General features: G+C 38.2%; 1 protein-coding gene across 3 annotated transcripts in view; it reads right to left on the bottom strand.

Annotated features, from left to right (window-relative positions):
• Nucleotides 1-1,453: 1,453 nt before the first annotated feature.
• Nucleotides 1,454-15,604, bottom strand: part of LOC131334179 (receptor-like protein kinase FERONIA) — a 51,256-nt gene continuing 37,105 nt past the window's right edge. For 2 of the 3 annotated variants that reach the window (XM_058369084.1, XM_058369083.1), the window contains exons 2-12: nt 12,027-13,374; nt 11,384-11,472; nt 11,202-11,308; nt 11,045-11,087; nt 10,803-10,894; nt 6,992-7,040; nt 6,237-6,307; nt 4,394-4,513; nt 3,135-3,223; nt 2,328-2,373; nt 1,454-1,772 (exon numbers count right to left, since the gene is read on the bottom strand). In XM_058369084.1, coding sequence (XP_058225067.1) covers nt 1,740-1,772; nt 2,328-2,373; nt 3,135-3,223; nt 4,394-4,513; nt 6,237-6,307; nt 6,992-7,040; nt 10,803-10,894; nt 11,045-11,087; nt 11,202-11,308; nt 11,384-11,472; nt 12,027-13,318 — 2,031 coding nt within the window. In that variant the 5' untranslated portion in view covers nt 13,319-13,374 and the 3' untranslated portion in view covers nt 1,454-1,739. Of the gene's footprint in view, nt 1,773-2,327; nt 2,374-3,134; nt 3,224-4,393; nt 4,514-6,236; nt 6,308-6,991; nt 7,041-10,802; nt 10,895-11,044; nt 11,088-11,201; nt 11,309-11,383; nt 11,473-12,026; nt 14,123-14,574; nt 14,720-15,604 lie in introns of those variants that run through there. The other variant, XM_058369082.1, reaches the window with a different exon arrangement.

Raw genomic sequence — 15,604 nt, 5'->3', positions numbered from 1 at the left:
CTGTTCGCCTTATTGACATCGAGGATCCTCTGGCAGCTATCATGGGATTGCTCATGGCTGATCTCATTGCCATTGGCTCTTTGGGGATGCAATATTTGCTCTTCTTGTTCTTTTATTTCCGATGTACCAAACAAAATGAAAATCCAAGCCTTGCCAAGTACAAACTATCCTAGTTCAAAATTTAACCGAAAGAAGTTATCTATTCCAAACCCGACACACGAAATCTGCGGCACCATACACAGCCTTAGACAATTCTTTTCTCTATTACGGTTCATTTCATTTGTAGATTCCGCTCTTAGGAACACGAGCAGCTGAGAGCCCTTCTTCAACTTCTTCAACTTTCAAACCAGTTGGTGACATACCAACCACCAGTTTTTCAACGGAAAATGAACAAGGTGCCAAATAAAGCGTCTTTAAAACCAAAAATTCCAAGCAAATCCTGCGCAATCATTTCCCCTTCTGTCAACTAATACACATACTACCTAATGAGAAAAAGAGAGAGTTTATGCTCTTCCTTTCCCCCTTACATCCAACGCCTGCCCAAGAAATCAAAAGAATATTCAGTATTAACAGAATCGAAGGACTGAGAAGCAAATATGTTTATGGCATCTTTTAAGATTAATCAACATTCACATGTTAAGGATTCATTATTATAGCTCAATAGGTACAAAACTAGCTTATATGGCAAAATGTGTCAGTTGGTACTAGGCTTTGAACCCTTCCCAGGAATTGAAAAAAAAATCGATTAGTGAAATTACGCAAAAGTGGTTTCATATCAGTCGAATGAAATTGTGATAAACCTTGATTTACCCATAGATTCATAATGTTTTTTGCAAGAATCATGAATCGAATTGCAATTCGAATCGTGAATTGCGCAATTCACCACTGATTCTATATAAACCTTGATTCACCTCCAAATTGGTACTTTGGTACTTCATCTGTCTCTTTTTAAGTGTCCCGCTTCGAAATTCTAACTTATTAAGAAAATATCATCATTACACCTTTTACATTAGCTTTTACCTCCACTTTCCTTACTTACCCTCTATGGAAGCATCATCATTACACTTTTACTTACTAATTTTTCAAAATGGAATATACTTTTTGGGGCAAAATGGAAATTGTACCAACTTTTACCCACTAACTTTTCAAAATAGACACTTATTAACGGACAGCCCAAAATGGAATACTGGACTTTAAAAAAGGAACGGAGGGAGTACTATCTTTTTAAGTGAATCGTGAATTGAATCGTGCGATTCTGAGTCTCTGGCAACTATGCTCTTTAGTTGCAGCTAACTACGGCACTAAAATTGCCTATCAAAAAAAAAAAAAAAACCTACGGCTCTAAAATCAAGAGGAGGTTATTCATCAAACAAAGTCTCAACAAAATTGCAAAAGCGTTCATCAACCGACTAAAATTTGACCCAAAACATATGTAAAATGACCAAATGGAGATGCTCTTACGTAACTTATAACTATATAGCACGAATGCAGGGATCAATACCTCTGCAAAGAAAACCTGACAGAAATTATCAACTAAGACAAAACAAGCAATTCAGTCTAGAGTTGATCACTTCCAACACAGTTACAATCACAGAGGGGGTAAAACAAAGAAGGGATTTGCTGTTTTCCGACTAACAAATCTATGAACCTTATACAAATTTATTGTTTGCTTTACATTCTACAAAAAATGAATAATGACTGATGATACATACAGTGCCTAAATAAGAAAAAAGGAGGGTTTACGCTATTCCTTTCCCCTTTTCATCCAACGCCTGCCATAAAATCAAAAGAGTACTTCAATGTTAGTGAAATTGTTCCACCTATGGGATCAAAGACTCAAAAAAAGATAGGTCAAAATGGCTCATCATGCAATTAGTTAGAAGTACGTGTGACGAGAAATACTAATATATATGCAGTGCCTTCAAAAAAATTCCAAGAGCTCGAAACACAGTGAAAATGACATGAGGGTTACAAAGCTCTATATGTATCCTAATCATTCTAAAATATGCGATATTTTATCAGACCGGTGCAAAACACAGTTCTGCTCCTAATAAATAGTAATACGAACTATATAGTTCAAATTACTATCTGCATTCATGATCAGAACAGAGAAGCAAAACTGTTGAGGGCATCTTTTAAGTATGTTGACTATTCTAGAGACTAATTGTTAATGAGATTGGAGCTTGAGATTTTCACATTGAACAATGTAGAAACAATCCCGAAATTTCAACGAAGCTAAGTTGCAATTGAATCGTTTCAATAGAAGGAAAAAAAATATGCGCGTCTATGGAAGATTAGCACAAATGTCAGTGAACTACAAACCATACCTTGCTTTGGAACATTCTCATGGTCAATACAAGAGTATCACGCATACTGCAAATCCAAGAACATAAAGTGCACCACATCAGACATCAATGAACATATCGAGAGGGCAACACATTTTGGATTCCAACAATTTCTCCTTTCTTTATGTATATCTAAAGATTGATCTTCTGAGATATAACTCAAAGTGAATAGTTTATAAACAGACATATAAATGCAGTAGGATCCAAACATTACAAATGTGGGAACAAGACTCAACAGTAGAATTCCAGTGCCCATGAGATACATGAACCAAAATAAATAGTGAAATGATGCATTTGGTATTGACATGGATATAAACCCCGTAAAAGTGAAATCCTATTTCGTATCTTTACTTCGATGGAGGTTTACATTCTCATTCATTTATTTTACTTGTACAGATGACGAAATAGGATCAAGTTTTTCATCTTCTAATAGACATGACATAATGAGAACGACATCAAAGATTCAACAGAAAGTCCAACAACACATACACAAGGCTGTAACAAGCCCAACTATCACATTAGCGACGGCGTCATTGACTAAAAGAGGGAGCTGAAGACTGAAATCAAGACCTTAACACCTGAGGCATTAATAATGCTAAACAAATGCCATTGAAGACTGAACCACAAGGGTAATAGGAGACATAACGAGTTCTTCATAGTTCTCCCTTAACTGATTGTAATCTTATTGAGCTTAGAAAGGTGCAACACCACAATGACACGATATGGGAAAATGGGAAAATGAATTTCAAGACCCAATAAAGATAACTTAGCCATAAGATGGTATCATACCGAACATCGTTATACATGTTGAGCAGATGTGAAGAGCCAGTTGAGCATGTTAAAACAAACTGAGTAGAGAGCCCAATAGGAATTTTCATCTGCAAAGTTATTTATCAGCGAAAACATTACAAATCACACCATGCTTCATAGGGGAACTTCATGTGGAAATATTTATCATGTCAAGGAGCATTCCGAAAATCTTCTCACACACAGAGACAACTCAATATCGTAAGGAGTTAAAGTATTGCTCATGTCTTTAAGCATCATAAGTTGCGACTATATTTTCTTCTCGGGCCACAAGTCTACTAATTAACTATCTTTGGCTAATTAAACTAGCAGGCCAGCTTTGTACGGAGACTTTAAGGAAATAAAGGTTTACAAACATACCAACCTGTGGGTTATATTTATGTTTTAGGTGCAGGGCAATAACTAGATAATTTACCTTGAGGAGACTTAGAGCATGGACTTTACAAACAGGAAATGTGGTTTTTGTAATCTTACCCCTTCCAAGATTAACTTGAGAAAAACTAGAGAATTTTACTGAACATTGACATAAATATTTAAAGTAGAGGTGAAGGAGCTTCCCTAGTTTTGGAGATCTTGCAACAGAAAGGAATGATAAGAACACTCTATAAGTTGTTAGTCACAGAAAGAAAATCAGACATCAAAATAACCTAAAGAAAGCATTTGCTAGGCTTTTCAGAACGAAAATGTTTGATAACGAATTGTAGAGTACAATATGCATGCAAAGTGGGCAATGGCTATGATGCTCCCAATTGTTCCCAACCGTTGGATTGTATGAGTGGATCTCAACCATTCATTGTCAAAACATCTCAGTTGTAAGTGTAGCCATACAATGTAGTAAGTGTAGTCATATAACACAGTAAATGTTGCCTTAGGAAATGGTATGTAAACCCTGTTTTTATGGTAAGTAATATTGCAATTTTTTGGCGGAAAAATAGTAAAACCATCTCGTTTTTAGCAAATCCACCTTCCTTTTTGTGGTTGTTTTGATCTAACGGCCATCATTTACATATTTTTCAATCTAAGGGTCCATATTCAATCGGAGCATCTGCTCCCAGACCACTTGGCAGCATGGCATGACCCTCAGCCTAATCTAGAATGTCCAACAAGTTGACTTTTAAGAGTTTTTAAACAATCATCATAACTTTAATCTATTGAGGCAGCTCACAAACTAAATCCTTGAATCCCTACATTGCCTTCAGAATTATCTTTTCAAGGCAATAAACAAAAGTGAAAAAACATACCGATATATCTTTAGAGAATTTCTCTGCAATTAAAGTATCTTGGGAATTGTTATCCTTGATTTGGTAGCCTGACCGTTTCAAAATGAGAGTTGTTGGCTCCCAAAACTCCGAAGAATCCATCTGTTGAAAATATCAATGTAATTGAAAGATAATTAAAACAATCATTTTAATGCTAATCTTCAAAGAATCGGGTCAAACAAAATCTTCAAACAAAAGGTATACATCCATTTTATCATTTAAGGATAGAAAAATTAACAGAAGATTAAAATCTCAATTTACGTGGAATGATGATCCTATTGTTTCAATCTAAAGCAAGAGTATAAAAGGAGCGAATGTAACCATGGGTGTATGTATATTGTCCGCAGGTGTAAGCTCCTCTGAACATACACACATTTCAGCCACATCCATCTTATGTTTACTCTCAACCATTCAGGACTACAAAGAGAATCAAGAACCTTTTTGGTTTTGGGGAGATCATGACTATTTCATTAAATGCGCCAAAAGGGGCACACACCAAGGAGTACACTTAAGGAAATATCAGCCACTCAATATCTACAAAGGAAAGGTCTGCTACAAACTCAATAGAAGATATATATGAATCCGGCAACAAAAAGAGCCCAGTTGAGCCTAAGATAACCAAATTGGCCTTTTCAAAGGTTTATCTACCCTTTCCCTCCAATAGCAAATCATAGAAAGTGGAGCAAATTTTAGAAGAAGAGTCCATAAGAATATGATTTTGGCCTTCTTTCAACATCAAAATCAAAATTTTACAAAGTATAGTTCATTCAACCGAGGTCCCCTCTCATAACACTGTCTGCAACAATTGTTCACACAAATGCACCACTTAGTGGTGGACAAAAGGGGCTCCGCAACAACTCTAAACGTTCAAGTTATCTGATTTTCTTATGCATATTACGATATAATCATAAAATTTTGGTTTTTTTGCCACCCTCAGAACCGAAAAACATAGGCATCCAACCCTCTCTTTATCAAATTCCTATGACGGTACCACTTCCCCCTAATCTCCTCTTCTTCCACCAAGCTCCCAATGTGGTTAAGTTAGCAAGGAGTATTTACCATCTCGTGTAGGAACTTCCAGTTTCCATCACCATCTTTCAATCACAAAGACCGAGCACTATAATCCCTGCCAGATTTCCCCTATCAATTCAGTTCGCTTTTATCAACCTTGACCTCCTCCCCCAATGTGGTTTCCCCTTGCTTTAGGTTCCATCTCCTTGCATATTAATTCCTCTGTCAAATAGTAACCAATATGTTGATAAAAACCATTAAACTTACACTTACAAAAGCATTTGATTCATGATTGTAACATCAAGATGGAGAGTACCAATTGTGATAGATATCAAACATGCAGGGAAGCGCATGTGCGTGGGAGAGAGAGAGAGAGAGAGAGAGAGAGAGAGAGAGAGAGAGTGTGTGCGCTCTATTCTTCCAAAAACTTTAAAACTTATCTAAAGCGTCATAAGGTCTCTCTTTGGTAATCTAAAACATCAAAAATACTTCATATTTCGAACATAATAGAAAGCAAACTCTTTGGTAATCTAAAACATCAAAAATACCTCATATTTCGAACATAATAGAAAGCAAAATTACAATATGTCATTTCTATCCCCATTACCGCTATCGCCCCCACAACCCCCTCAACGTAAAGAAACAGAAACCAACAAGTGCAAATATCTTCCAATCGGTATCTGAGTTTGACAAAGCAAAAATTTTCCTATAATCTAGCAAGTTCAGCTTGTGATATTGCTATGTACCTGTAAATGCAATTAACATAAGTTAAGAAAATCTTCTTATATGAATCTGGGAGCAAAATTCAACCTACCAGCAGCAGAATGCTAAATGTAGCATCGCCTTTAGAGATATATGTGTCAATTTCCAATTGCATATCCGAGTCTGGAGAAACAAGAGTTGTTTTTAGGCAGTATATTGACACTATAACATCCATGGAGAGAGAGAGAGAGAGAGAGAGAGAGAGAGAGATGTGCAGGGAAGCGTGTTGAAAAGAATAACACGAAACAAGGACAATCACTAACAAGTTTGAACTAGAGATACTTTCTCCACGAACAAAGAATATTGAGAAAATTTCTCAAATGTTCATAAATCAAATCATAAACAACCAATTTGCCCTAAAGACTTACAACCTTATTTATAAGTAAAAACAACCTAACATGGAAATACTAAAAAGGAAACTAAATACTAGGAAAAAACTTTAATTCTTAGGGAACAAGAAAGTAGAAAGTAGCAAAATGGAAAAACTAATTAGGAAACCAAATAATCCTAAACAATCTTGACTAAAATAATACATATAAAATAGAAATACTAAACCAAAATGTAACTTTCTTGAAATTTAGCCTGCATCAGAAAGAGAGAGAGAGAGAGGAGCAACTAGCACAAGTTGCTGTCTAAAGGCTTGTGATTATTGAGAATGCATGCCATGAAATCATCTCTCCTTTCTGCAAATAGGTTACGAAATATAGGGAGCTATTAATCATGAAATTTGTCTTCCCCTCTCTGTGCTTTTTATTCTATTGACAATGAAATGAACTACATTTACTAAAAATGTTCAAATATACATACCACATGAAATTATGTTTTGACCATTGGCAATAAGCCGCACTAGGTCCCCCTGATAACAATAAACAAATAGACAAAAGATTCAGGAACCCAAATTTTCATGCAATATGCCTACAAAACATATTGTCTTACAAAACAAGCAGAGAATGAGTAGCATTCAAGAGCATTAACATTTGAAATGTTCCAATCCCAGCAACAATGGTTGAAACCACAAGAGATCTAGTTATAAATATAGGCATTTGATGGAGAAATTGGTTTCTTTGTAGTTCTTATAACATCTGTCATACTCCATTTATTTAGCAAAAAACCTTAAAAGTGGAGAACCTATACTGGATGGTGGAAAAAACACATGAATAATAAATAAACACAGGTGTGTATTTTTTGGTTTGTGTGTGTGTGTCAGCGTGTGTGTGTGTGTGTGTGTGTGAGAGAGAGAGAGAGAGAGAGAGAGAGAGAGAGAGAGAGAGATTCTAATTAGCTAATAGGAACAAGTACCAAACGTTCTTGTGGGACACAAGAACTAAAGATCCCAACATGATGTAACTTCAAATGTCACAAAAAAACAAAATAGCCAATAGAAAAAAATTGTCAAAATCGTTTGTTATGTTGTAACTCATTACTTTCTAAGAAAATTAGATCACAAAACCTTCATTACAAAGAATTACGAACTAAATGCAATCACGATCAGCATTACCATTCCAATAGACACAAAATTCCTTTATGAATACGCATGAATGTTACAGCTAAAAACTATGTTTAGTAATGTTAAATTTACGTTTTCCCATGCTGGATCTCTCAGACCATGAAGTTTGGTACACATTTAACAGTTAAGATGTCCTTAGCAAAGTAAAGTAGATTTCCTGTCAGACTTTCCCTCTGGTAAGCACATAGAATCACGCTTATCGTTGAACTTATTTCACCATTCCATACAGTTATTAAATGGTTTTCCTTCCATTGGATCAGATGTGCTTGATTCACACACTTGGTAACAATATCATTTCATAAAACCGGAAGAAGTTCTACAAAACCTTCTCATGAACAATACGGTCTCTCTCCTCTTTCCACCATACTATAGCTACAACACTGAATCACCCTTAGGCTATTGAACGAACACTTGATGAGGATCTAACAACGGTACAGAACATTCCATCGGTGTGGTGTAAATGGAGCCGACCTAGAGTTTTTGCATCGTTAAGAAGTTCATTTTATTTTTTTCCTAGTTTAGGGACTTGTGTTGGTTGGTTTGCTTACTGTCTCGAAAATAACTGCAGATATTAAAGCTATGTTTTATTTGCTAAAGAACATATGCTAAGGCATGGTTTTACTCGGTATTTCAAGTTTTCAATTGCGCAGTGTATAGGATGTTGTGGTTTATATCACGTCTTATGAAGAATTGTGGATAAAATCAGGACAGCAAAGAAGGAGAAATGCACCAGTGGATGGCTAGAGAGAGGTTGTAGGCCCTGTGTACATACAATTATGCCCATAAGGCAAAAGAAAGGAAAACAACGTTGTTTAATGAGAGAACAAAAACGAGAAAATACTAAAATTCTGCTGAAACTAATGTTTCTAAGAGCTAAATCTCAATATTCATCAATAAACTCTTCATCCAATGCTTTTTTGATCCTCATTCATAAGTCAAGGATATCTGGCAATTTAAGGAATTCTTGAACAAGCACTAGTAGCGGTTAATTGGTCTTGTTTTCAGTATGCCATTGGGTCCATCTACAATCTGATTTAAATAGTCTTATTCTGCTTTCACTCAAGCTGTTCCCACTCCTAAAGCTGAAGGCTGAAGCATTCATTTTCCGACCTAAATAAGCATAAGCTTCTTCAACTTTCCCCAGTTTCTTCTTTTTGTTTATTAATCAGCTTTATATACTCTTTTACTCTTATATGATTATATCAATCTTATCAACAGTGAAAATTCATTGGAAATACAGACATGTAGTTATTATAGCCAAACCATAAACAAACCCATTTCTTGATTTCCGAAGCACCCAAAAAAAATAATCCAATTCTAACTGTATGTCTCATCCACCTGCTCACCGATTCACAAATTTCAACACATACAGCCTGCTCGATTCTAGTTAAGAAGTATCTGCTACTTGTTCAATAAATGAACACGTCCGTACTTCATTTAAGGCTTCCAGATGGACCTATATAGTAGATAATCGCTGCCCTTGGTTTTTGAGTTTTGTTCTCCTCTTGTTTTGGATGGTTTGCCTTCCTTCTTCTTGTACTTTCCGTTCCTTCCCTTAGGTGATAAATTATCATTTACCAAAACACTAAGCAAACAGAATATTGCAGTTTCAAATGCAACATGATCAAGCAGGGTTATTGAGATCCTAGGAAAAATATTGTGGGGCATTATGCAAAGCTAGAGCCATGGTAAATAGAAGTCGAGATAGTGTGATGGTGCTTAGCTTGTCCTGAGAACAAAAATACCGCATGCATAAATGTTCCAAAGAAATTAAGGAACACATAGTGCACACATTGGGAAACATAGATAGTGAAGAGAAGAAAGAGTGCAAGCCAGTAATTTGAAGAGTTGATGTAGGAAAGACAGATTGACAACTAGAGCCTAATGTTGAGATTGCGGCGCTTTTGGCATATGGAAATCATTGAATATAGGTTATCTATAAGGAATAAGGATTCTAAGAATGGAAAAGATTAGTTAGGTGGGTGGGTTTCAATAGTTGTAGGTTACAGGATTCTGAGCTGTAAGGTTGGCGGAAGTTATGGAAAGCAATTATCTATTGTGTCTGGTGTTCAACTAACAGTCCAAAGCTAGGGGAAGTACATTTCGAACATTGCAAATTAAACTGTTTCACATGAAGAAGCTGCTTTTGGAAGTACATTGTATAAACCAATCTCAATAAAAAGACACATTATCACACAGCTCTAACACTACCATTAACCATGTATGCATGGAGTAACACACCATAACCGAATTAAACTTCTTCGCTTCAACTATAATTATGGCTCGAGATTTTTGGTGCGACAAGAGAGATCAATGGTAGATAGGCGTAGCTGTAGTATACCAATTAGACCGATACCATGGCAAAACAAACTTCTTTTTACTCTCCAATTACTGAATCATTCAACAGAATTAACCCATTTCCTACAACGTACGCTTAACCTTCTTGATTCAAATCAGCTTATGATATGAGTAGGATTATGAATGACGATATGATTCTTGAGTCTCGACTTGGTAAGTATGTTTTCTTCACAAATGGTCAAGCCGGTTATGACTATGTCATAATGGACTAAATCAATAATTTAGACTTGGAGAGCGTCACAGGCCTTTCTCCATATAAATCTTTTTCTAAAAAGTAGCCGTAAGAACAAAGCCAACTAAATCACAGCTTCCACCTAGTGGAAGGTGGGCCTGACCAAGCATTTTAGCGAACATGTATGCACACCACACCAACCTCAAGACATTGAAATCACACTTTATTACCAAAATTAGAAATATGATAAAAAAAATAACTTTCCAAAATTGCAACCAAAATATTTAATGCTGAGCAAAACAACAGAAAAATGCACTCCTTGTGTAAGATATATCAATTACTACCCACCACCCAGGGAGACAGCATATGGACTATCGAATGACAACCTAACCTTTGTGACCAAATATCACACTCCACTAATGGGATTTCTTCAAAATATGTGACATACTTGTTCAGTGCAGGAAGGTTTTTTTGAATACTAAAAGCTCCTTTTAGCTCAATCTCAATTCAGCGCAAGTAGAGAGTTCTACAGAAAAATTATACAACAAGACCACATTTTTAAAATAAGGTTTGTAGAAAACCTGAAGGCCTCGGTCATCCATTGGTATACACTCAACGGCTATAAGTTTATCCATATCATCGGTGGCGACAACATATTCTGGATTTATAGCTCCTGAACGGCAAAAGGAGAGAGAGTGAGTGAGGGAAAACAAATAAACAAAGTAGAAATCGATTTCTTTAAGTCCTAGTATTGTATTGCCAAAAGAGTCACTCTCAAAAGACGCCTATGCATTAAGTAGAAAGAGGTCATTCCAATACTTACCCTCTATGTACTGCCTTGTTCCATCCCGAAGATGATAAACCCACTGACATGCAAAAATGATTCTTTATGAAAAGGAAGTTAACTTTTAATGTATGGAGGACCAGTCATAGATTAACTATTTCTTATGAAAAAGGAAGTATGAAACAAAACACCTTACCTGGAACATGCAGAGAGAAGCTCCACAAACAGGAAATCCGCATCCTAGAAGTTGGTACCCCGGTTTAGCCTCGCCAATAATTTGGAAATCCTCTATCCCAGGGCCCTCTTCAAATTGCAACAGATTAAGTTAGACTTCATGAAATTCTGTGAGCATATTTTGCAAATAATAAGATCCACTACCTTCTGAACCAAAAGAAGCAAACTCAGGTGAATTAGGGCTTATATTCGCCTCAGCCCTGTCTGAAAAAACATCTGCGCCCTCTAACATCCTGCAAAAGTGCAGTATCAAGAAGACATTCCAGGAATTATTTTTCTGACGAGCAACAAATAGATATTTATCGACACATAGTATATAGTGCAGCTAAAAGAAAGAGGACTAGTTCCCTGAAAGACTGCAAATCAAAAATAGGGATTTCCCTGAAAGTTGGTGTCGCAAAAGCCCAAGAGGAAGCCAAGAAGGGCGCACGAGAAGGGGTCGACCCTCATCTGCATATGGAGCAAATGCTTTCTTTATCTCGGAGGTGAGCGGATGGGAGATAAGGAATAGGGGATAATGGCGTTGTTACTAATATTTTTCTACGTTCCTGTCAGTATTGCAATAGTTTATGGATTACTAAATGGTCCCAGAGCCTAATTAAGTTGTTAAAATATAAGCTCGAAAAATGCAGTTCAAACTTTCCAACCCTTTCCGTCACGTGCAATCCTATCTTGGATGACAAACATCCATACATAAAACTAATTCATATGAAACTGGGAACCAGTGCGTTGAATAAAAGTAAAGGCAGAACAAATGCATCAAGAAAGAGAGAAGGTAGACTCAAACCGATGTCCTTCCTCAATAAGTGAAGAACGACTGAACGAGTCACTGTTTTCGTCTATTTCCCGAATCACTTCACTTGCTTCTTTCCCTGAGGAACCATTGCCGTTCCTCTCCCTCAACCGAAGTCCTTCCTCAAAGAATGAATAATGACTGTTAGAGTGGGTGACACCGTTTTCATCTGATTCCCAAGTCACATCTACCTTTGATTGTCCCATTGAGGAACCATTGTCCTTCCTATCCCTCAACCACCGATCCATAGTTTGAAATGCCCTGGTGATTATTCCCTCTGTTCTTCCTTTCTGTTGGGATACCAATGCAAGCTCAAGGCTGCCCAACACTTCAGCCATCGTTGGCCGTGATTTTCGATCTTTATGCAAACATTTGTTAGCAAGTTCAACAAGAGACTTCAGACAACGCGGTGCTATTTGTCCACTGAGAGAGGGATCAATTACTCTGTTAAGTTTTCCCTTTTTGATGCAATGTTGAGCCCATTGGACTAAACTGATTGGCTCCTCCACCACTCTTCTATCCACAGGCGGCCTCCCACATAGCACTTCCAATAATACCACACCAAAGGCATACACATCAGATTTCGTGGTTAGTCTCTGGGTTAGGAAATACTCTGGATCCAAATACCCGAATGTGCCTTTCACATCCGTGCTAACATGGGTTATTGAATGACTTGTAGTCCCTTTTGACAACCCGAAATCGCAAATCTTAGCTACCCAGTTATCATCCAGTAGAATATTCGTGGTCTTCACATCTCGGTGTATGAAACTTTGATCGGTATCAGCATGAAGGTAGTTTAGTCCTCGGGCAGCACCAATACAAATACAAAGCCTTTCTTCCATCGTGAGAGGAGAAACACTCTTACCACTTCCTGTTGCACTTAGCTTATAAAGATGATTGGCGAGGGTCCCTCGAGCTATATATTCGTAAACAAGGATCATCTCCGGAAGTTCATTGCAGTAGCCGATCAACGAAACAAGATGAGTATGCCGGAGCTTTGAAAGCATCTCGACCTCGGTCCAGAACTCTCCTGCGCCTTGTTTGGATTCAGCATTCAACCGCTTTATGGCAGCAGCCATAGTACGAAGCTCCCCCGTTCCCCATTCCAAATAACTAATCAAGCCTCTATATACTTTACCGAATCCCCCGTTCCCAATGACTAATGCATCATCAAAGTTGTTAGTGGCTGTTCGTACCTCATCCAGTGAAAAGAGACGACAAGATCCCTCCGAGTGAATCGCACCATTACGGGTTGCATTGTACGAGGCTTCCGCTTGAGCTGCCATGTTCAGAGAATGAATTTGCTAGTAACAATGGAGATGGGAATTAGGAGCCCTCTCACCTGTGTGAGAGAGAGAGAATGCATTGGAAATTGACGACTTGAGGTCAACTCGAGGAAGTTGCGGCTGTGGCCACCTCCACGCGGTTTGGAGTGCCACATCAATAGTGACACATCATTGATAAACTTGGAATGTCGAATTAAGAGAAATCCCCAAAAAATACAAGGCCTTCAAGTGGTGATGCCGTGATGGGCATGTCTTCTTTCTTTGGCACACGAGAAAGAGGCACAAAACTTTGCTTGCCTCTCAAATACTCCCCCGAAACGTCCGATCATACTTTAGGGGTGATCCCAGCTGTTGATACATTCTTCACCATTTTGTATATGCCGGGATCACAGCTACGTGCGACCCATTCAAAACTACACCAAAATATAAGAAAATATACTTATAGTCATTTCAAAATATTTTCTTAAAAAATAGTATTTATTTTATATTTTTGAATTCAAAAATAATGTAAATAAAAAATAATTTTTTTACACCATATTAAAAAAAAATTTATCTCAAAAGAATCTATCAAATAAAAAAAATATTTACGTTAGCTCATAATTTTTAAATTAAATTTTTTTTTTTTAAAAATAAGTATTTATTTCTTTTTGAAAAAGGGATCGCATGTAATATTTTCTGAAATTGTAAGGTGTGCAATTCGTTCCAAATCCTATGATCAAAAAATCTCAACTCACTCTTGCCCGTACTCTTCTCTCTCCGGTGTCTGCCTACCTCGATGAAGTACTAGGGGAAGGGGACGAGAGCCTTCACCGGAGACGGGGAAATCGAATAGTGGCTACCTCGACGACGACTACGACTGAACTTGTACTAAGTGGCTCGAAGGGACTCATACACAGCGACGACTACACAAAGGCAACGTAGGCGCCCGCCAGAACGAGGATGATCAACTCGAGTGGGGATGGATGTCGAGGACTCGAGGTGGGAGTAGGGAGGGAAAAGGGGGAGGGAAAAGGAAACCACAGAGAGAGAGAGAGAGAGGTACGGGCAAGTCGGGGCAACAGTGAGTTCAGCGGTGGCACTCGAGTTGATGGTTCGTCGATCTGGCCGGCGCCGACGTCGCTGTGTATAAGTCCCGTCGAGCCACTGTAGTACAAGTTCAGCCGTCGTCGAGCCACTGTAGTACAAGTTCAGCCGTCGTCGAGCCAGCCCCCAGTCGATCGATCTGTGTTCCCCGTCTCCGGTGAAGGCTCTCGTACCCGTCCCTTATTAATTCGCCGATCCGTCTCCAATTGTGTAATCGCTGTACCGCCGAACTACGCCTTCTCCTGTCGATCTCTATTCGCCGGTTTTCCCTCACGCCTGCCTTCCTCTTGCCAATTGCCACTGATGACTGACTGATCTCACATGCAGAGCAGTAGAATGGGTCTGTGTTTTGTTGGGCTGTTTCTGGGTCGACCACGTTGGGTCTCCGCTGTGGTTTAGGAGGGCCGAATGCGTGTACAAGGCTTTGTTTATTCCTGAGGTGGATGGGCTTAGCCTAACCAATTTGTGTTGGCACCCGTTTAATGGGTGCGATCGGGCCAGTAGTTTTGTAGCCGTTGTTGGTCTCTTTTTCGTTTTTTTTTTTCCTTTAATGTATGCACCCCCGTATGTTGTCACACGCACACACACTGATGTTGGGTCGGCCGCCGTTTGTATAGGCGCGATTTTAACAACGGTTATTTACACAAGGATTATACTTGCATAGCGATGTGTGTTTTGCAGATCGGCATATCCTGATTTGGTTGGTATTTTGTGTCTCTGAATTGTGGTGTTGATTGGGGTATGATTCGGCTCGTGGATTGATTGGGGTATGGCTCAGCATTGGTTTGGTTTTGTCAATGGATATTATTATTGTTGTGGGTGTGTTTTGAGGATCGGCGTTGTGGAGTTGTTGGGTCATGATTGGGGTTTGGCTCGGCTCGGCATGGCATTGATTTGTTGTGGTTCGTGAGTGGGGTGTTCTTTTATTGTTGTTTATACTTATTGTAATTTCTGTTTCAATAATCCATGTTGCAATTATTTGCTTTACAATTAGTCATTGTGAAACGTTTTTATAAACCCAAGCCTTGCTAAGTACAAACACGGTCCTTACCCTTTAGCCAGAAGAGAATGAAATGACAATAAAAAATTTCTCCTTTTTGGGTTTGGCAGCTTCAAATCCAAGCCATATATTTAAAACTAGAGGCGGCATCTAAGTTCAGTAGCAGCATTAAAAGCCAAGCCTTGCTAAGTGCATGCCATCCT

This window comes from Rhododendron vialii, chromosome 7a (genome assembly GCF_030253575.1).
Source record: "Rhododendron vialii isolate Sample 1 chromosome 7a, ASM3025357v1".
Classification (NCBI taxonomy): domain Eukaryota; kingdom Viridiplantae; phylum Streptophyta; class Magnoliopsida; order Ericales; family Ericaceae; genus Rhododendron; species Rhododendron vialii.
This window is presented reverse-complemented; position numbering and strand designations above follow the sequence as displayed.